The 24,283-nt window shown below is 32.2% G+C and overlaps 1 protein-coding gene across 1 annotated transcript in view; it reads right to left on the reverse strand.

Moving 5' to 3' along the window:
• Positions 1 to 24,283, reverse strand: part of Galphao (G protein alpha o subunit) — a 332,111-nt gene that overhangs the window by 261,825 nt on the left and 46,003 nt on the right. Inside the window, exon 2 of the mRNA XM_075359997.1 lies at positions 5,720 to 5,762. Within this exon, the coding sequence (XP_075216112.1) occupies positions 5,720 to 5,762 (43 nt within the window). The remainder of the gene's footprint in view (positions 1 to 5,719; positions 5,763 to 24,283) is intronic.

Below are 24,283 nucleotides of genomic sequence, written 5' to 3' on the forward strand. Positions count from 1 at the left end.
ATAAAATGAAATAAAATTCAAATTTCATAAATGTATAAAATTTCATAAACAAGTGTTTATTTTTCAATACCTTCAAAACTCTTATTTCACAAAGCATATTCCGATTATATATATTAGCAGTTTTATGCGAAAAATTTTGTATTTTTTATTAATATCCATTATCTTGTGGAACAAGCGAGTCAAGTTTAGAAGCGTTCTACGCTTCGGATTTATTACACTTTTAATGAGCTGCTAAAATTTTAAATACGCTACAATTATTGTCGGCTTATATATATATATATATATATATATATATATATACATACATACTGACGTATATTAAATTAACTCTTTATGAAATGTTTTTAAAGAATTTATTTGTGTTGTATTATTTTTATCTATTATAAAGCCTTTGAGATTAGTTCTGGGAACCCCTATGAACAATAGTCCCCTCTCAACTTTTCTTTCTCTTCCTCTCTTTAGTCAATATGCGGGACGGAAATTCAAATTTGCTTTGTGCCTCCGGTTAGGCTAAAGTGAATACATACACATACACACTCTATATTTAGTACTAGTTTTATGCTAATTCTCCATGGGAATTGCGTTCCCCTAATAAGGATTGTTGCATTTACGGTGATAATTACCTTGCTGTATTAATTACGAATGGTTATTATTTACGTTTATTGTGAAGATTAAGTAACCTGATTTTTTATTTATTTATTATATATACAACAACTTTACTTTGAACATTTTTTTACACATTCCTACTTTAAAAGAAATTCATCTTCAGTTTTTTACTCAAATAACAAATTCAAAATTTTAAAACAATAATAAACGTAAAAATATAACTTGTAGACAATATTAAATGAAGGAAAGAAATAACAAAATATCATTTATAGAGCGATTAGTTTTTTCTTATTTTGTATGATAATACACCTTACACTTTTTTTATATCAATTAACCCATTTAACTCATGCAGCAAGCACGATTTGTTTCATTGTTAGAATTTATCTATTGTACATATAATTTGTAATTATGTGTAAAATTTTCAAAGTATTAAAATAGAAATTAAAAACTATTTACGAATGTACGTGGACTCTTACTTAGTTTTATTCTCAAGAACTGTTTAACTATAAAACCATGAAATTTGGTGTGAAGCTTGTGTATTAAAAGAATTAATTATAAATTATTTTTTTAAATGGTTTTGGCAGTGAGGAAATATTAAAATCGAGAATTAAAAATAATAATAAATTAAAGCAACCTCACCGATATCATTTTTATTCGTAATGTGTTACTGCTTCTTGCTATTAATCTGAATTATTTATCTTTAAATGCGTTGCCATCAGAATGAAAAGGTTTTAATTTATATAACAAGGTTATATAACACGCATTCTTAGCAATTTATGTTCTTTTTATTATTCTAATCTATCGACAAAGGTATTATTCGTTTTAAAAAATTTAATACTTTTCAAAAGCTTTCAGTAATTAGATATCATTTTAACAGAGATAATAAAAGTGAAAATAAAATGTAAACAAGAAGAGCAAAGAGTAACGAAGAAGCAGAACCTAACAGAAAAATTTATTAAGTAATAAGAAGAAATTTATTTGATATTTTTTTAGAATGTATTTCACTATGAGAAAGGTGGACACTATGAAAATGTGAAAAAGAAAGGGTGGAAGCATTTGAAATGAGATCATGGAAGAGATTGGAGAATATGAAATGGGAAAAGTGAAAAATTATGAAAAAAGGAATCGAAGCATAATTAGAATAAGAAAGCTAACATGGATAGTACTTATTATGAGAGAAGGACTGATTAAAACACTGGTAGAGAATGCAAAAAAAAAGAGCCAGAAAAGGGGAAAATTGCAGACGATTTAAAATTTCAAATCCTAGTAAAGCCAGTTACTTTGGAAGTCGAGAGTTCCAGCGTTCAAGTCCTAGTAAAGTCAGTTCGGATTTGAATACTAAATCGTGGAAACCGGTGTTCTTTGGTGGTTGGACTTCATTAACCACACATCTCAGGAAAAGGTCGACCTGAGACAGTACAAGACTACACTTCATTTACATTCATACATATCATCCTCTGAAATAATACCTTACGGTGGTTCCGGAAGTTAAACAGAAAAAAGAAATAAAAGAAAGACGATTTAAAAGGAAATGGGTGCTATCAATGCGTTAAAATTTTAACCGAGAATACAGTTTATGGGAAATACTACATCCTCTCATTTTCTACAATTAACTGGGTTAATGAAGATATTCGTGGTGTAAGGGACCTGCCTCAGTTAACATAACAGAACTAATCGATCTAAAAATAAATGTATTATAACTCTTTCCAGACTTTGCTTAAGTATCATCTTTAGCAATTATCTCTCTGTGATTAACCATACTAACGAGGATAAAGAATCAAAATAATTATGTAACTAAAAGATATAAAGTTAACGTTGGTCAAGAATCTCTTGATCATTAAAACCATATAAAAATCTACATAATTTCCAGTAACATTAAACATTTTTATTTAATCTTATTAAGTTAATTTTACAACCAGATGATTTTTCTAAATTTAAATAATTCAAAAAGAATGAATCGATTTCAAGACGCGAGTCAACAACAAAAGGCGTTCTGTGTTTTCGAGTTCGCGAAAACAAATTCGTTAGTCACAGTGCAGCGTGCTTTTCGAAGGCGATTCGACATTAATCCGCCCTCTATGAAAAACATTTGACGGTGCTTTCGAGAGCTTGAAGAGATTGGATGTCTCTGTAAAGGAAAAATTCCAGGAAGATCACGGGTTTCGGAGGAACAAGTGGAGAGAATTCGTGATGCGTTTCAGCGTAGCCCACGCAAGTCCACAGTTCGAGCTAACCTTCAGCTTGCAATTTCTCAACCGACCATCTGGCGTGTGCTAAGAAGACGTCTACATATGAAACCATACAGACTGCAGCTCGTTCAAACGCTTTCCTATAACGATAAAAGGAAGCGATTGGAATTTTTCCAATCGTTGCTGGAGAAAACGGAAGACGAAACCTTCATTTCACGTTTAATTTTTACTGATGAAGTGACCTTTAACTGAAATGGCCCAGTCATTCGTCATAATGTTCGCAGTTGGGTATCCTCAACTGCACGGCAACCCACATGTACCATTTGAGCACGAGAGAGATGCTACTAAGGTGAATGTGTTCTGTACATTGTGTAAGGACAATTTTTACGATCCTTTTTCTTCGAGGGAAACACCGTTACAGGACAAACCTTTCTCGACATGCTTCAAAATTGGCTCTTCCCGTTACCGCAAGCAGATTCAGATGACTTCATTTTACAACTAGATGGAGCTCACTAGTACCTGATGGTACGAGCTTTCTTGAATGAAAACGTGCCCCTATGATGGGTGGGTCGAAACGGTGCCCAAGATCTGGTCTTTGTGCTTGCCCTGCGACATATCTAGATTTAGCCGTATGTGATTTTTTTTTCTTGTGGGAATATGTTAAAGATCTTGTTTTTCGTCCACGGCTACCCAGAAACACCGATGACCTTAAGCGTCGAATATGAACTGCGCTAAATTCAGTGAATCGTGACACACTGCTACGCGCCTGCGAGGACAACATCAAGGCAACTCTTATTGCCTTGATGTTGTCAAATGTTATGAGATAGGTTCATTCTTTATGAATAACCCGGTTATCTCAATTATTTCAGTAATCTCAGTTATTTTAATGGAAACATTTTTTTTTTTTAATGCTGAAGGTTTATGTATGTAAGTGTATATTCAGGGAAAATTTTACCCGCATGAGAAACAGATCTTTTAATAATCTATTTTAACGGTAATATTTACACAGTGTTATATAAAAGTATGTTATTTTATTTTTTTTTTATTTTCCTAATGTTTAATGTGTGTGAGGTGGTAATCAACCGCCTTCCTACGGCACAATGAGATGAGAATGATGTGTATGACTTGTAAATGAGGTGTAGTCTTATACAAACTCAGCCGACCATTCCGACGTGTAATTAATTAAACTCCAACCACCAAAGAACACCGGTATCCGCTGTCGAGTACTCAAATCCGTGTAAAAGCAACTAATTTTTACTTGGATTTGAACTTCGACTTCGAAAGTCACTTGTTAAACTACTGATTTGCGACAAGTTAATATATTCTGTTTAAAAAAATATTTCTACACTTGGATGAGGTTATAACAAATATTCAATTATAACAAAGAAGATTATAACAAATATTCAATTAATAAGGGAATCGATAGATCTAAAAATACCTTGTCCAAAGCGAGAATCAAATCCGCGATTTCAGTAACAGTACTGAAATTACTAATAATTTAAATATATCTCAAACAATTATACTAAAAAAAAAACTTTTATCTCTAAATAATATATACGTATCCCTAAATTTAAAAATGAAGGTTTTCCAACTTATATTGATAACACATGAAAATAAAGTCCTTATATGTATTTTATTTTAATGTAAAATCAGTTAATTAACTTTGTTAAAAAGTTTAAAAAATAAGTTTTTTTGTAAAAGTTTTGTAACAAATCTTCATTCACATTAGGTTAACCATTTTTTTATCAGATTTTTCAACTTTCGTTTCCCTAATCGTCACAGTCTTGATCAACAATTCTTCACCCATATTATTTTCAATCAGAGACAACAAACTTAAATCTGATATTTTAACTATTAATATCTTTTTTTATTTATAGTGAGGATTTTCACACGGTGAAATAAATTTTTATTTACATTGCCTTAAAGATATAGGATAAATAATTTTTAATTTTCACATAATTTTTTTTAAAAATAGCCCAAAATGTTGTTAATTTAAGATATTTTCAACTACTTTTTATAACATCTAAGAAAGAGTACCTCAGCACGGAATTTCTTATATTTTACCGTCTTTACAGCGTTAAAAATCATTATAGATGTATATTTACAAATTTTTTAAGGAATATAGGTACAAAATATATCTGAAAAAAGTAATATGTTTCCCGTAATAATATTTTTTGGAAGAAATATTATATTTAACTCGGAATTAATTCAGGAAAAATAAATTTACGTAGCGACCTTAATCTGCTATGCAAATCTGAGTAACAACGAGATTATTCCTTTATTTAACCTGTTCAACAACAGGTTCTTAAAGGAATAACCTGTCTAGAAATTTTTAGAACTACCTAAGGGTAGTTATTCTTAATCCTCTTTCTTATTTTCGGTTCTACACGTCTAACTTTGCTACATATGGAATGCCGACTAAGTCGATGCTTCCTTGATATAATATGCTGTCGGTGAACCAACCCGTGAGCTCAGTTTTCTAAAAGATAGTTTGACCGTGTATAATAAGCGAACGATAAATTGCACCGGTTGAAATTTTCCAGCTTTCTAATTCCTTTTAAAATAAAAAATAAAAGTTTCATAAAATGAAAAAAAAAAACAATCGTGTTATTATGACTCACTACAATATAGGTCATCAAGTTTCATTTATTAAAAAAAAAAAAAAAAAAAAATACACTTTTGGCTTTCATGAATGTAACGCGGTTTTTTGTCGGAAAATAAACGTATTTATACAATATTGATTTATATTTAAATATGCGCATACATTACGTAAAACACCCATGTTTCTATTAAAGAAAAACTAAGCGGGAAAGAAAGAGAGATATTATCAGTAACTAAGCTGATTATTTCTAATATTCTCTTTGTATTTCATACAAAGGGTATTATTATATTAATAGATTCATGCAAATAAGCACAGTACTCACTTCATTTGTTTCACTATGGTACTTTTTCCAGACTCTCCGGCTCCTGTAACAGAAAACATACATTTAAAACACTCAGAGCGAAAAATATAAACATATTTCTTTTGTAAACTAGAAACGTTTTCTTGACGAGTACACATCGACTGATATTTATGTAAAATAAACATAACGACCCATTTAAGTTATTTATAATTAATTTTATTTTGTTTAAATTTAAAAATCGACCAAAATAGAATATCTTATATTACAAACGGGAAAAAATAGACTTAGTATAGCTTACTCAAATATGATGTGACAATAAAAAGAAAACAGTTTTAAACAAGAGATAAATACTAAAAATTAAAAAACACGACTACAGAAAAGAACATTACTCTTTAATTTAGGAAATTACTAATATAGGATAATATATAAAAAAAATAGTATATAGTGTTAGTATATAATATAATAATTTTGTTTTCAAATTTATTTAAATATATATAAATACTTATATTGCCTATGACACTCCTGGTAACGTAACGATTCCAATGTGGGGTCATACATCTAAATCAGTTCAGCCGTTGAGATGTTACGGTGGAACAAAGATTCATACGTACATACACGGTAAAGACATTACACTCCTTTCTGGGCAGTTGTGTAATAAATTATTAGAACAAATGTCAGTGAATAATTTTTTAAAAGTAAACTAAAGATATCTTAATTTTTCAAAGTTCTAAATTTATTGCACTAGAAACAGCTGTTTTTAATTGATTTTTTTTTTGTTTTGCATTGACTTTATAAAATAATTTTTTTCAGAATAAAGTTTCCTACACGTTTTGATAATAAAATTTATGCGTTTATTAGTCATTTAACGAAATGATTATACTTCAAAACGTAAAAAAATGTTTTTCGACACCGAATTTTTCTGTTTTTCGTTGAGAATCATGAAAACTACGGGAAATACAATTCTGGAACCTGTTTTATTCGACTTTTCAGGTCAAAAGACATAAGAAATCATCAAGTTTACTACTAATAGACTAAAATTTCACCGGAGGAACTGAACCCGGCGAAATGTTTCCCAAGACGTAACTCAATAACAAAGTTTTCGAGCATGAACTTTTTTCCTAACTTCAACTCCCAGAATCAGTTTCTAGAACATTATTCTTTCCTTTTGGATCATTTGCATACATATATATATATTTATATAGTCTATGACACTCCCGGTAAAGTAAGGATTCCAACGCATCTAAATCAGATTCATCCGTTGAGCTGCTACGGTGGAATAAACATACATACCATATACCATAAATACATAACACTCCTTTTTGGGCTAAATTTGTAAATGTTGGTATACAAAGGCGAAAAAAATTGAATCGATCGTAGCAAAAACAACCAACCGTGATTGTTGTAAAACAAGATCAATCGCTGAAATTTCAATTGACAAAAAAGTGGTTACGAGAAATAGTTAAATTACAAATGAAAACATATTTAAAATCAATAAATAATAGTTTACAAATTAAACGCAATTCAGGAGTAAGTGTAAAGGTGTAATCCCACCTTCATATTCTAAAAGTAAAGTAAATTGAAAACTGTTTTGGAAATTTTAAACAGCCTGTCATTTTTAATATACCATTACTTAGAACACAGTCAATTGTGCATACTAGTTTAAATTCGTGCAGTAATGCATCGTAATGTAAAAGAACGATAGTTATGCAACAGACATATTGAATACACCAGAAAAAACCGAAAATCTAATATTCTCCAACTAAAAACAACAAACGACGATTTATTCACGGTCTTTATGGCTTTAATTTGTCCGATTTTTTTAGACGAATTTAAGAAAATTCTTAAAAGACGCATCATAAACCATGTATAATCTGAAAACTTATCATATGATCTGCGAAGACGTATAAATTCTTGCTTTCTTAGCGCCTGGCTGATCGCCTGGTATTTCAAAATAGTTAAGATATTCAGAAGAAACTGACAAGAATATTTTGTTGCCAAGAAATGAGAAAGTGGCCTGGTTTGAAATGATTGGCAAAATAGTAAGTATGTTATACAATATTTAAAGTGGACATATTGAACCACGTTACAGTAAAATACGAATATATTTATATTACAGTACAGTGATTTAATTAAAAGAAAAAAGTAGAGAAGTTGAAGCAGAAATGGCGATCTCTACTGTTTTTCGTAAATGAAATAACAGATAAAATAAAATAAGTGTGAAATCGATGAAAAATTCAATGAGTTATAAGATTTAAAATTAAAAATACGAATACTTTATTCGTACAGTTTAGAGTTGTGAAATATCCCAGTCATATCCAGTTCAGCATTCCTCTCAAGAAATACATTTAAAATTCTAATAAATTGAAATGATTAACTCTTAAAAATAAACCCATAAAAGGAAAGAAATACTATATATTTATAACTTTTTTCTATCACTTTAATCTGAAGTGAAATAAATGATTATAGGATTTAGAACCGCAGTCGACTATCTCAACCGTTTTTCCAATCGCAGTAATTTAATATGCTAGTAACAGTACATTTAGAATAAATATTTATATCTTTATCAAACAAACACTAACACTTCTTTAATAATATGAATTGAACTTTATAAATTGATAGTGTTGGAAGGTGACGAATTTTATACTTGAACTGGTTTTTATTATGCGTGAAACAGTATTCCGGTCAGTTAATATTTTTTTTTAATTTTTTTTATTTTTTGTTTCCCGTACACGAGAAGCAAATTAATTAGTGATAATTACAATAATCCTTCCTTGAAAGAAATTCAGATTGCATTGCTGCATCTAATCGACCATTATCTTCAACATCACTGCAATTGCTGTATTTTAAAGAGGATAGAAGATTAGATCTAATTAATCTTTTACTACATAGTTTTCTCTAAATACAGTTCAGTGTTTTCCCAATACTATAAAATTTCCCTGTTTTTCCTCACTTATCATTAAAGAAAAAAAATCATTGTTAATATTATACCAAGCTGATACAATGGAACAAAATTTAAATAAAAATGGTTATAACTGATATAAATTAAAAAGTTTTGTTTTCCCCATATAAGTCTAAATTTAAATAAATAATTCCAAGATTTAAGACGACATGGTTAGTATTTTTCCAGTTCTACAGTTATATAATTTCTACAGTATCAGCATAGTTTTACTATTAGTTTCTATAGCAAACAGTTACAGTAGTTATAGTACTGTTACCGTATCAGTATAGTTTTACAGTTTTAGAGGTTTGGGTTTTTTTAAATATGAGGTAACCAATCAGTTTCTATAGGGTAACAGAGACGTACACCCATTTTGGAACACTGTTACTATTACTCCAACCTGTACTTTGTCGTACCATTTGCGTGAACTAATACCATTTATTTTCAATTTATTTGTTACTATGCCTGAGTGGTCAGTGGAACATCGCGTGTTCACGTACGATACGTATGCGGGAGACGGCGATTCGGTTGTGGCAGTTCAGAGGTCATTCCGCCGTCATTTCAACGTCGGCCTACACGGAGCAGTCACAACACGGAAAATCAATATGAAATGAGCTGAACATTTCCGAAACACAGGCAATGTGATTTCGAAAACACCACCAAGGATTGAACGTACGGTGAGAACACAAGAAAATGGGAGAGTGAGAGCAGCAGTTCTCCAAAGTCCGCAATGATCCGCACGGGGTCAAGCAATAGCATTACGATTGGAATGGAAATCGGTAAGAAGAATTTTGAAGACCGATTTTATTTCACCCATACAAGATGGTCTGTGTGCAGCAATTACTCTCAGGAGAATATGAACAACGGAATGATTTTGTTGTAATGATGCAAGTTCTTCTCCACGATGAACCAGATACGCACGTGTTTATGAGCGATGAGGCGCATTACCACCTAAACGAGTACGTCAACCAGCAAAACTGTAGGTACTGGTCATCAGAAAACCCAAGACAGATGTATCAACGACCTCTGCAGTCATCCCGTGTGACAGTGTGGGGCGCGATATCTTTTTTTTTCCTGTTTAGCCTCCGGTAACTACCGTTTAGATAATTCTTCAGAGGATGAATGAGGATGATATATATGAGTGTAAATGAAGTGTAGTCTTGTACATTCTCAGTTCGACCATTCCTGAGATGTGTGGTTAATTGAAACCCAACCACCAAAGAACACCGGTATCCACGATCTAGTATTCAAATCCGTGTTAAAATAACTGGCTTTACTAGGACTTGAACGCTGGAACTCTCGACTTCCAAATCAGATGATTTGGGAAGACGCGTTCACCACTAGACCAACCCGGTGGGTTGGTGCGCGATATCTAGGCGTAATGATATAGGTCCCTACATTTTGAAGAGGAGAGTGTAGCGGTGACAGTGAATTCATATCGGTACACGAACATGATTATCACCTTTTTCCAGCCAGCACTCCAGCGTTCGGACATGGATCCAGAAGGGTCATTACAACAAGATGAGGCGACCGCAATGCCGCTCATTCAATGCAAACCCTACGATAATTGTTTCCTGGTTACGTAATTTCCAGGTTCAGAAATGTTACTTGGCCCTCCTAGATCTCCCGACCTGAGTATGTGCGACTTCTTCCTGTGGGAATATTTAAAGGAGCGTATGTACGTCAAGATACTCTGCACGTTACAGCAACTGTGTACAGCTATTCGTAGGGAGGTACAGCAGATCACGCAGCAGACACTGGAACGAGTGTAGGTCAGCTTCATTTCTCGACTTGAAACATGTATCAAGGAAGATTATCATCACCTTCCAGATTTAATTTTTGGCACTTAACATAAATGGCATCTGTTTCTCCACAAGTTCCAGTCAACATAATAAAGTTTGGTGAAAAATTAAATGTGTCGCGTTTATTCCAAAACGGGTATACATTTCTGTGACACTCTATATATTTCTTTAACATTTGAGCGGAAAAAAATTGATATTTTTCCAAATAAAGACCACACTCTCTGAGAATATCTCCCTCAAACGAAAAGTATATTTTTCTAATTCACTAGTCCAACTCTTGTACGAAACATTTTTTAATATATCACGTACTCGACCAACTTTGACGAAAAAATATTTTTTTTATTTTTACTCGATGAACTTATATACCGGCAAATATTTTAAATGGCAAATTTAAATAATTTATTTTTTTTAATTTTGTAAAGGAATTTTGTTAAAGGTTAATTTTTCCTCTTTGGTAATTGGATTCCCTGTTTATAAAACTGTAATTTCTGTACGATTTATTCACAAATGATCCATTTTACCAAAAAATAAGAAATTAAACAAATTTCAGAAAACTTTTCTGGGGAAACGTTTATACTTTCCTGGGATTATATCTCTACAGCTACGCTGCAAGAAGAGAAGTATGGTAATCAATAAAAAAAAAAATAGGAAATGGATTTTTGCATTTAACGACGTTTCATAACCTAGGGACCCTCAAAAACAGAAAAAAAAGTTGGAGGTAATGTTTGTAAGTACGATATATACGTGCTGGTATGTTTGAAGCTTAATAACTTTTGACTGGATAAACCGATTTTGGTGAAATTTTGTAGTGACTATTGTATAAGAGCCAATTCATTAGTAAAAGTTTGGAGTCAACATCTTCAGGGGATGGGGTAGATAATTTATTGGAGCGATTTTTTCAAAATTTTGCAAATATAACCCCATTTCAAATTAATCTCAGTATATGCGTACATCCTTCTTGCTATTTAAAAAAAAAAATTGCCACAAAATTCCACCTTCCCCAAAAAACGAAAAAGGCTACCTTTTTATTACACGACTGCCCAAAAAAGAGTGTTATGTCTTTGGGGTGTATGAATGTATGTTTGTTTGTTCCACTATAGCAGCTAAACGGCTGAACAAATTTAGATGTATGATCCCACGTTACCGGGAATATCATAGGCTATATAAATGTACGTTTAAATATAAAAAAATTAGAAAAAAAGATAAACAAAATCAATACATTGAACGAAAGAAAAATATAATTTCCAAGATACATGTAGGCAACGGGAAGTTTATAGTATGCGGGCATTTTAACCTGGTCATCTTGGCTTAAAGCCTTCGTGGATCTAATGGTAATGGTCCGAAATTTAGGGGCTCCGCACTTCTACATTACATTGTCGTGAAATGATCTGTACTGGCTGGACATCCTACTTTTTTATTTTATTTTTTTTTTGGCTATCGTGTTCTTTAATTTTTAACAGATTTAAAACTTGTTTATTGCATACTTTATAACCGATTTTTTTTTTTTTGTCTTTCTACGCATACTAATAATGCAAGTGACAAAAAAAATACTTTGACAAAAAAACACTGCTGATGGGGAGTCGATCAAAGTTTTAAAATACAAATTTTTTTAAACTTTTTTGGTTTATTAAACTTTTAATAATAATATATTATTACAATAAAATATCATCGTAATTCACCCCTCCCCAACAAAAAAAAAGAAATCTTAGGTAACTTTTTATTGATGGTACATTTTTAAATGGAATTTTTTAAGTTTAATTTTTTTTTAAGTTTCTTCCATTTAACTTAATAAACGTAGAAAAATCAAAACTTGGAAGATGAGTTGATGTGAAGTAACAGAAAAATTTTTTAAAATACCGATTTCTTAATAAACTGCAAAACTCCGAAAGTTTTACTGTTTGGAAAACATTTGACGTCAACAGTCGCCATCTCGTCATTCGTTCAAAAAAGATTAATAAAACATCGACAGTTATTTTGAGCGTTTATTTTTAAGTTTTTAAATTATTTTAAGAAAATCTCTGTAGCGTTTAAATTAAATAAAAAAATTAAAAAAAGACATTAATTTGATTTAATTAAAAAGAAGCTAAATAAAGAAAGGAAAAACTGAGCGTGATTAAACCAACGAAAAGTAAATAGTATACCACAGATTTATAATAATTATACCCAGGTAAAAATAATAATAAATTAATAAGAAGGAATTACAGAAGGGAAAATTCAAAGTAAACAAACTTAAATCGTGAAATATTTACTTAATACGAACTAGCCTGGGAACTAAACAACTGGACGATTAAATTTTAAAAGACCACTTTGTAATTCGAATAGAAGTAGTGAACACAAGGTACACGTACTAGAACGAAAATAGGATTAACAAACCGATTTTATACGTAATTATCATAATTTATTAAATTTCTAACTTTTATAAGCGAAGTGGGTTTAACTGAAAAAATAAAAAGCAACAAATAATGTATATAAGAACGACGTAATCATGGATTACATAAAAATAACTTTCATAAAAGTGTACTAAAAAAAAAGAACGTATACTTTAATATATTATTAAAAGTGGTGTAATTCAGGTAACATTATTATTTTTGTATAAGTTACTCTGAAATTTTATGCAAAATCAATTTTTCTTTTAAGAAATAATTATCGTATATTCACTGAACAAACAATAAAAATGTGTACTTCATACAAGTTATCTCTATTCATTAAAAATCAATAATGCACTATTAACAGAAGGGATACATTAATTTATTATGCTAAAAAAAATTTATTCCAATCTTTCACATGGCTGTGACACATGCAAAGCAAATTAGGTAAAATTTAATAACATGTGCGTACAGAACGGTGGATGCAGAGACGGTGGGGGTACTCCCTGAGGTCCCCTCGATTCGCCTCAGGGCTTTGCAGAGAAAAGGGCAATATAAGGGATGACCAAAGAAGATGCAACGGCAATATTATCTCAAGAATGGCAGGAGGCATACGACACGGCGAGGAATGGCGCCTGGACGAGCAGACTCATACCCAGGTTGGAGCCGTGACTGGGGAGGTTGGATGTCACGTCACACAGTTCCTCTCCGGTCACGGCGAATTTGGGAAATATCACTACCGAAATGGTAAAAGAATATTCCAGAATTGCATATATTGCAGGCTGTGGGACACCCCCTACCACACCTTCTTTGAATGTTCTCGATGGGATGGGGCCAAGTTAAATTGTAATCTCGAATGGGTAACACCTGAAACCGCTGTCCCGTACATGTTGAAGGGTTTAAGGGAATGACTAAACATCCTAAGGGAATGGATACAGACAACCTAAAGAGGAAGGAAAAGAATTGCAGAGAATGGGGGACAGACTGAAGTCCGGGTGGAAGGAAAGCCCCCTGCCGGGCTGCCGTTCGTCCGTGCTTGCACGGTTGGGCGGCAGTGTGAAGGCACGGGGACTCCCAACCCCCGGGTCAAAAAAAAAATTGGAGAAAAGCCCGAGTCCCGGCTGATGGGGCGGGGTCCCGAGAACGGCATAGCCAGGTCCGGTTACCCCCGCCTCTGAATTTAGAGGCAGGCAAATTAAAATTAGATCCAGAACCGGCGGGCCGACCTCCCATGCCGGACCTACTGCCGGTAGGCAGGGAGGCCCGTTAGAGTCGCAAGGGCACGCCCCTGGACTGAGTCATGCTTGACTATATATCCGGTCCAGGGGTGTGGGGGAAAATACAGGTAAGATTTAATGTGCTATATCTATGAATTATTAGATTAGCTTAATATAAAATCGGTCCCTGCAGTGAAGGAATCACTTGTAAGGATGAATAACACCAGGATTTTATTAGACTTGATATACGCATCTGGAACAGTATATTGTTTCTAAGTGAAGAAAACGGGAAACCACTTCACTTCCTATTAGTTCAATAAATAAAACTAGCATGAGATAGTGGTTATCCTAAAAAACGATTACACCGTTTTCGGTATTGAATTATGACCAATTTCATGTCACCTACAAACCGATAAAGTTATAATACGTAACAAAATAAAATAACTGTACCATTAATTGCAGTAAATCTTTGCCGATGAGTTTGAGGCTTAATCTGTCTTATAACAATAACAAACTACTTTTCTATTAAACTATGAAATTTAATTTCATTTCAGAAATCTGTCTTCCAAGAAAAAAAGTACAGTTTCTTAACTACTATACTTTTTAATGTAACATGAGTTTACACTGTGTGAAACATGAAAAAAAATTCGAATAATAATATGTCATTTTAACCAGCTAATCATTAATTCAATTATTTTCTTATTGTCCTAATCCGATTCTATGATTTTCTTAAACTAGCTATAAATAATCGGTTATTTTTTAATTAAAAAAGTTAGACCTGCTTCCAGTACCCTAATTTCAATAATACACCTTACTACTTTATTCTTATCATCAAAATGCAGCTAATCACTCGAGAACAGGAACAGAATCTTTACTTCCGGTGAAGCATTTCTCAAGATTATGTTCCTGCAGCCTTTGGATATTTTTTATTAACCCTGATATTTAAAAAAAAACATCATTAACAAAGAATCGCTACAACAAAATCATAAAGAGGCTACTACTTTTGAGCTTTCAGGCCTTCAGAAATGTCAATAAATCTCACAAGGTATGGTAATAAAAGTCCTTTCCGACTTTATCTTATTTACAAACGAATTAAGATGAATAAATCAGTATTTATTCATCACATCACATCAGTTACGACATAAGCATTAGCGTACAAAAGGCTTGTTTGCATGATAGAACAACATTAATCTGATCTTTCACTAAATTCCAAGAGCGGTTAACATAACAATTTATCAGCTTTTTACATTAATTTCAATGCAAAATTTCCGGATCAAAAAATCAAACTCAAAAAGATATGTAGGTTTTACGTGTATTAGATTTACAATAATATATTTTTTTATTATTTAGAATCAAATAACAACAATCTTTTTTGCCTGAATTGACCTTTATCAGGAAAGGACAGGAATCGTATATACAGTCCTTAGTGATGTGTATATATATACGATTTTGTGTACTAATTTTTAAAAACAATCCAGCCTAATCCGAATGCAAATTTCTTAATTCTGTATAACAGACAAATATTGAAATGGATCCCTAACACGCTCGTAACTTGCTTACAAGTTGTCGTCAGCAAGAAAATACTTTTTAAAATTCTTTGCCAACATGGCTAAATGATTTTCAATGGTTACAAAAACAACTTTCACATGTTGTTCTTCAGCTTTGTAAATTTTAACCCATTCATTCATATTTTCAAACATTTCCAGGCTTTTTTGCCTTAAATTTCTGCTCCACAATTCGAATTTTCTACAAAAAGTATTAACTATTCCTTGGAGTTGAAGATTCAAGGTATTTAATTTCTCGACTATGTCGAACAAGTACTAAATTCCATCGCAAATAAACTATCTCGAAACTTCTCGGCTTCCGGTCGGTTTCCTCTTCTAGAAAACTAGCGATTTCATCTCTTAACTGATAAACACGTTGCAAAGATTTCCCACGTGATAACCATCTTGCCTCCCAATAAAATAATAACGCTATATGTACTGCACCCATGTCTTTACAAAGTGCAGAAAAGATTCTTGAATTTAGGGGTCTCATTTTTACATAATTTACTACGGTTAAAACCGTCGTTAGCACAATATTCAGACCTGGACTCATTCCTATGGAAGCCACAGCTTCTCTGTGGATGATGCAATTTGTCCACACACACTGTGAACATTTTTGTTTTCATAAGAGCTTGTACACTTTGGAATCTTCCAGACATAGAACGAGCTCCATCGGTGCATATTCCGATGCAATTTTTTCACTTTGCCTTGTTTATAAAATCAATTAAGATAGCAAATCAGAGTGCTGTTGCTCTGAGTTCTATTGGTTTACAAAAAAGTAGTTCTACCGCTGACATACCATCACAAAATCGAACATAGGTAATGAAATGAGCCTTTATTGCGATCTGTTGTTTCATCAAGCTGAATTGAAAACAATTTGTCACGCGACTTCCCGAAAAGCTGATGCTGTACATCTTCGGCTATACCACCAATTCGACGGACAACAGTGTGATGTATGGACTGCAATTGTTTGGCAAAATTATCTCCAAACATAGTTTCTACAATCTCAATTACAGCTAGCAAAATAAACTCTTCACCAATGGTATGAGGTTTTTTACATCGGACTATTTTATATGAAGTCTGTAAAAGGCATTCACAGACAAAGTTTTTTAAAATATGAACTTTGCTTTTTATATGTTTTTATTTTAATTGGAAACATTCTCGGGGTTTGTTAATGTACTCACTATGAAGCGTTTCTAAATATCGTTTAAGTTTATTAGATTTCATGCTGTCTGCTAGCAAACGTTTTGAGCAAATGACGCACAGAGGCCTTTCTTCTTCATTTACTTCAGTACTGGTAAACCCAAAATCTAAGTAATCTTGAGAATATTTTGTTGATTTTATTTTTGGAACCACGCTCGTCTGTGCATTTGTTGATGTTTCACTATCGTCTAATGCTCCCTTACGCCCTCTTAAATATTTATCCATGATTCTCTAAATCTACTGCAGTGAATATTTAATACCGTGAATTGCAATTAAGACGCAATTACAACATACACATTCACGATAGATTCGATAGCATTAGAAGGACCGATTCGACTGAGTCTGGCTGGAATCGAACGAGATGTAGCATTTAAACAAGTTTGCGTAGACAGTCGCGCAGACGTTCCAGAATGTTTTGAAACAAGTCGGAACTTCTCGCGAAGCTGCGAGAATGGAGAATATGGTGGAAGTAAGACAGAGAGGAATAAAGAGGCATCGATTTTGGTTTTGTCAATGCAGCGGATCGGTGTTGCAAATATCAATAAATTTACTTATTCTTGGTAATTTGTAAGGCTTGTAATTAAGGTCGTAGTTATCTTTAGCGTCAAAATACTCAAAATATATTATTATTTTATACACTGTTACTGTATGAGAGGGGAGGGCGATGAAAATTGTGATTGAAATTTGGGTGCAAATACTGAAAAGTTGAGAAACGCTGGTGTAATGTAATTTCTTCAGAAGAACAGTTTGGTCAGCACACAATCCGAATTTTTGAGCGATCTGAAGTAAGCGGGTTTCAAAATAGTCGGCCTCCATCTTCTAAATAGTAATTACTATTATTATAACTGGTTACCCGTACGAAGGACGAGTAAAAATTTGTTTTGCCCGATTCTTAGCGTTACGCGATAAACACCACTAGATGATTGTACTTCGTTTCTAATTTTTTTTATTTTTTACTCTGTTTGTTAGTTAAGTAACCGCAGGCAGGTGCAGCCAGTCGCATCGTTCATACAGCAACAATGGCTGTGACTGTATTGGTTGAGCCGCCGCGCCGTACACCGTCATAACACTTAAAAAATAAAAATTCAAAAAATTCGAATACTGTTCTATATATTTATTTGAAAAATATTCGCATGCTCAAATCGAGTGAGTGAATATCTCCTTTAGTGTAGTAGGAAATGAGGAAAATTTGCAGTCATTTTTCAAAATATTTTTAACCTCCTTCATTTCTTTTCGAAAAATATAGAAATTGGTTGTAAGAAATTCACATGTAAATCACACAAAAACAAACACAACAAAAATCGAGTTGATATATTCATTTATTATCTAGAAATTCAAAAAATAGTAATATTCAACGTTACTTCATTTTAACCTTTTATACTCAAAATTTAAAATAAAATGCTTTCTTAACGTACACTTAAACCGTAAGAAGAATGTGTATAAAATTTTTATCAATTTATCTTCAGTGATTTGTGCTACGCGTTGATAATGAATTATTCAGGAAATGTTTCATAGGTACAGATATATATCAGCGTAAAAGAATTGGTTTTACATACACACAGACATCTGGAATTTACAAAAAGTATCCAAGTGATGTTTTGAACTCCCGAAATTACTTTTTTCCCCGAAAATTGACCATTTTCAAAAAGTCAAATTCTTGGAACTCTTTATATTACAGAGATAATTAATTACTAATTCTCTAACATTCTGTTTTGTTACAAGGCATTTATTCAACATTCAGTTATAAGGTAAATATCATAGGTATAGCATCCACTTATGAATCCTCTAAATACACCTACTTTAAAAATTAACCAACGAATGTCTGCTTATCATGGATAATACAAGTTTCTACATCGTCACATCTACAATTAAACATTGTGAAAATAATTACTACCTAACTGGTATGTCTTTGACAAACGGAAATCTTCCAGATATATAGCTCAACATCATTTAGTCAGAATCCGTAAGTAATAATTTCCTTCGTTAACAGTGACATGAATTTATAAAGTATTACATCTGGCCTGGATATATTATCAAGCAGAACTAACAGTAATAGACGAGAGAAAAGACGTAATAATTAAAAAACGTTTAGTTTTTATTCTATACGAAAAAGAAAAAATCAAGCTATGCGTTAGCTCGACATATTATATTCAAATAACTAATTATTTAATTTCTGTATTTTTTAATGAAGTTAAATACATTTTTTATTTATTTAGTGCCTCACATCAAAACTTGAATATTACCCGTAATTTCTGTCAATTTTTTGTTTTTCAAATATCTTAAAATATAATAACTATAAATAAAACTACCCGTTAAATTCAAAACAATGACTTAACTTGTAATCAAAAATAAAAATAAAATTCCAATAGAATAATATATACATCCAATAAAAATTAAAATATAACCAACTAATTTGTGTTCAATATACGATGGTTGTAAATTTATATGTTAGTTGAGCTTATATAAAACGAGGAAAAAATGACGTTTCATAATGAAAATAATGTATAACAAAAAAAATAAGTTTTTTTGATAGAAATTAATCTAGAATAATCAAATAGTGTTAAAATATTTAAAATACTCTAACCGTGCTTCCTAACAGAAAAAGCAATACTAACAATAACAAAAAATACAGCTGTTTAAATACGTTAACACTTTTCTCCACTTGATGAATGGATAGTAAAAATAATGCAATTAAAATGTTTAATCAGGCATGATATTCAATGATAAAGCATATGAATCAAAAGGGAATTTCACTTAAAATAAGCCGATAGAGGATTATATATATATATATATACTTTTCAATTCATTACTGATACAACTTATATTGAATCAGTTTAAAAACAGGATTTAAACACCAACATCATAAATTCATATGCTCAAAATAAATTAGTTCATATCTCAAAAGCGAGCTCCGGCCAGCAGCTATTCTGCAGCCTTTCAACTTAAAACAAGCCCCACCACTTACTTAAGTCTATAAATAATGGTTTACTGGTAAACACTTATATAATAATTAATTTAAAGGAGTTGAAAATGATATCCAAACACTTCTATGCAATTGTCAACACGTTTGACCATGTTCCTGGATACTCTTGTTAGTTGTACCCTGTCTATTTCTTGGATGACATTGGAAATTTTTGTCTTCAATACCTGCAGGTTGTTTGGATTGCTACTATATACAATTTCTTTAAAGTAACCCCCTCAAAAAAAAGTCTGGACTAATCAGATCGGGGATCTTGGTGGCTACAATCCTTTAAAAATGATTCAACCACCGAAAAAATCCTGTAGCATCTCCACAATAACGCGAACTCTATGGGAGGTAGCGCTAATCTGTTGCAATCAGTAGTCACACTTATCCTCTTGCAGTATGAACTGTTGGATAACTCCTCGGTAGACGGCAGAAACCACAATTTTTTCAAAAAGGGTCCTATTATTCGTCACCTTGAAACCGCATACCATACGCCTATTTTTGTAAGTGATGGGGAGATTCAAAGAAAATGTGCGGGTTTTCAGTACCTCAGGTCTTATATTTCTCACTGTTGACATACGCACCGAAGTAAAACCGCACCCGTTTCATCTATGAAAAACACTTTATCTAAAATACCAATGCTGTCTCTAATGAAGTTCTTCAACCATTGATAGCGCTGAATCCTTTAACGCTTTCAGCAAAATCAACATTAGTCAGCTCATGGAAAACCTGCATTCGATACGGACTTCAGCATTCTCCTCACTACATTGTGGGCTGAACCCCGTGAAATATTCTTTTGCCAGCTTAGTCTCTGCAAAGAATTATGAGATCTTGTAACTGCCACTTTAATGTCCTTTTCTTTTTTCTTTCTTTTTCCTGTTTAGCTTCCTGGAAATACCGTTCAGGTATTACTTCAGAGGATGAATAAGGATGATATGTATGAATGTAAATGAAGTGTAGTCTTGTAAGGTCTCAGTTCGACCATTTCTGAGATGTGTGGTTAATTGAAACCCAACCACCAAAGAAACTACGATCTAATATTCTAATCTGTACAAAAGTAACTGTCTTTATTAGGACTTAAACGCTGGAACTCTCGACTTCCAAATCAACTGATTTGGGAAAACGCGTTCACCACTAGACCAACCCGGTGGGTTACCCTTTAATGTCCTGTACGTCGTTAAACTGACCTGTGTCGGGCACATTTCGGTCTAACTCCGAACCTATTCAGGAATTTTTTTAACTAACTTCTGAATAACACTTTTCACTGGTACCTCCTTTTCAAATTTCTCTCTGAACTTTTTCCGACACACAACATGAAATTTCATCTCTAAATAAGTTTCCTTTACGAATACATGTTCTCCAAGAGTTAACCGCTTTTTAAACTAGATTATGCAATCTTGTTCAAAAGCCGACGCTCGACACGGATTGGCAATACTCAAATGTGTAGACAACAAACAGTCCACCCCACTCCAGCCCCAACTGTACCAACATCTATTTAACAGGTAGTTAAATGCATATTTAACTAACTACTGAGTGATGGGGCCTCTTTTAAGTTGAACCCCCTGGTACCTTCTAACGTAGAAAGCCACGTACTTGCTGCAAATCCCTCCCACAGTATGTTCGTTCCTATTAAGAATACAAGTTATTTAACAAAATTTTTAATAATTAACGATCGCATTAATTCAGAATAACATAAAAAATAATCATAGTTACACCTAAATTCAATACATTTTAGCCTAGTGGAAACCGGCGATTTGTTACAGTCTTCATTTAATCTGTACTCAATTATACTGTAAAACAATCTAACCTAAATTAAGGGAGTTCTTCCATTGGGTAGAACACATCAATACGACAATCAATATGGCATATAATGGTTTGCGAGCGTAGCCAGGTTCTTATAAGATACCAAAACTAATTGTATTCTACAGTTCGTCTCACTATAATACTTTTTAGTAAATAGAAGAAAAATTACAAACAAACTTTAGAATACGACTTTTGAATGTATAAATATGAATGTATATCAGTCTATATTTTTGCACATGAATGCAAAACTATGAACACAGTGAACTATGTGAACTATGAAACTATGAATGCAGTGGTGAACACTGCATTGCGCGAACACGCACAATGCAGTGTAGTTTCATCTCTGGCAGTAACAAAAAATAGATAGTCTTGTTTTGTAATAAACATATTCAAACTAGCCCTTAACAGATCAAACATTGTTACTTAGTATGTAGAATGTGTGCAGACAGTGAAAATATAATTTCCAACGAAATTTTTCGATTTTCACTGCCGTAATACTGTGTGCTAACGTTATTATTTTTTTAATTTTATATCTTCCTAAATAAAATTATATTCTTTAAGAATTTTATTATTACTGTCTACATTTACTATTTCTTTTATTTATTTACTACATTCTAAATATTAATAATAAAAACATTGCTGAACAATTGACAACTAGTGCTGCACATCCTTTAATTTATGTAACGAAATGTAAAATAGGTGGATGTAAGTCAAAAGGTAAAATTTGGAATGAGAAACCTAACAAAATGAAAACCGATGTATGTACGTGTAGAATTTTATTTCTTATACTGACTAATTTAGACCGATACAAATTCGTAAGATTATTTCACAAAGTAATTTTTTACAGTCACATAAATAACTGATTTTTAAACATGGTGTTCTTTCCGCGGTACGCACCCAATTTCTGAAGTAAATTAACTTTTTAAATTTTCTCTTCCACAAAAAGCATCACGTGATTTAATAGTTCACGACAGATATACTAATGTGAGCGACTAGTTGACCAAATTACGACTGACCGTGCAAATCACAGCACGGCCCACGTCACTGTGAGGCCACTGTTACGTTCGAATAGACCTTTAAACTTCTCGCCCCAGTCAATCGCGCCAAAATACTAATCCGTAATAATTAATAATTTCCCGTTTTCCTTGCCGAATTTTAGTATATTTTTTACTAATATTTTTCTAATTATGAATGAACATATTATATGTAATAGCTATTTCAGTCAGGAATTGCTGAAGTATAAAAGAAAAAAGTTATGTTCATTTTAATATGCTAACTAATTAAACGATTAAAAATTAATTATTAATTTATTCGTCGCCGATGACGAATTTTTTTATAAATATAAATTTGCCTCAATACGGTAGTATAGTAACAATGCCAAGAAAATTATTGGTCGTGCTTTGTCTTACGAATGGTTGTCCACAATAGTAGTCATGAACGTTTCCGCTTACTGCAGAAAATAATGTAGAAATTATTTAAAGCAGTTTTATTTTTTAAGTAAAACATTACCTCCGTCACAACGGTTGCTTGAATTATTCTACACGTTTCCTCGATAACATTTCTAATAAAAAAAATACAATACTGAAAAAAGTAATCATTACAAGATAAAATATCCATTATTGAAAAATTACAACCAATTGAAAAATTATAGTTCTAAAAAGTGCCCAAATTGAATTGAAACAGAACAATGCAAGAGTTATTAGGGACTTAATAGAAAAAACATTTTTAGGACATTTTCCGTGTTTCATAAGGATATTTAAGTCCATAAAAAAGGGTATTTTTCTTTAGTTTTACAGTTTCATTTGAGAAATGTAATGAAATTTATAGGTTAACAGAAAATTGACTGGAAAAAAAAGATTATCCTGAAATTTTTAACATTATAATGAAACAAGTCATTAAGCTCCAAAGTCATCGGCAAAGTCATTGCAAGTAAAATTACTTAAAATTTCAGCTGCAGCTAATAAAAAATCTGAATTAATGTGGAATTACAAATAATGAATCGGAAAATAACAATAATAAAAAAAATATTTTAAATTATCTTTATAAAAGCTACTGAAATTAAAATGGAGTATTGCGAGAATAACATAAAGCAATGTTTAAAGAAATAGCAGATAAAGAAACGACTTTAAAAAACCACATCCGTCGACAACCACATCTTATCGTTTAGAAGAGAAATTACTTATTAATCATTTACACACAGTTTTTACAAAAAAAAGGTCATGGCAAGCTTTGGGAAATCATTATACATAGATAGAAGAAATATTTTGTACGTAAACCTCAGACACTTAATTAATATAAAAAAATTTTTTAAGTTTTTAACATGAGAGTCGGTACTCCTTCGGAATTTTCTCCCCAAAGTTTTTTTTTTTTGTTTTTTAACAATATATGGCAAATTGTATATCAACATAACCTCTCTTCTTCTGTAGCCTCCGGAACTACCGTAAAGTATTACATCAGGACTTCAGAGGATACTTTGTATGAATGTAAATGAAGTGTAGTGTTGCACAGTCTCAGGTCGACTATTCCTGAGATGTGTGGTTAATTGAAATCCAACCACCAAATCACGACCTAGTATTCAAATCTGTATAAAAGTAACTGCCTGTACTAGGATTTGAACCTTAGAACTCTCGACTTCGAAATTAGCTGATTTCGAAGTCAATATAACTTAACAGCACCTTAACAACATCAACATAACCTACTCTCGCTTCACTCGCTAATCTCGTCTAATTAACGTTAAATACACAAAT

This window comes from Lycorma delicatula, chromosome 3 (genome assembly GCF_047948215.1).
Source record: "Lycorma delicatula isolate Av1 chromosome 3, ASM4794821v1, whole genome shotgun sequence".
NCBI classification, from domain to species: domain Eukaryota; kingdom Metazoa; phylum Arthropoda; class Insecta; order Hemiptera; family Fulgoridae; genus Lycorma; species Lycorma delicatula.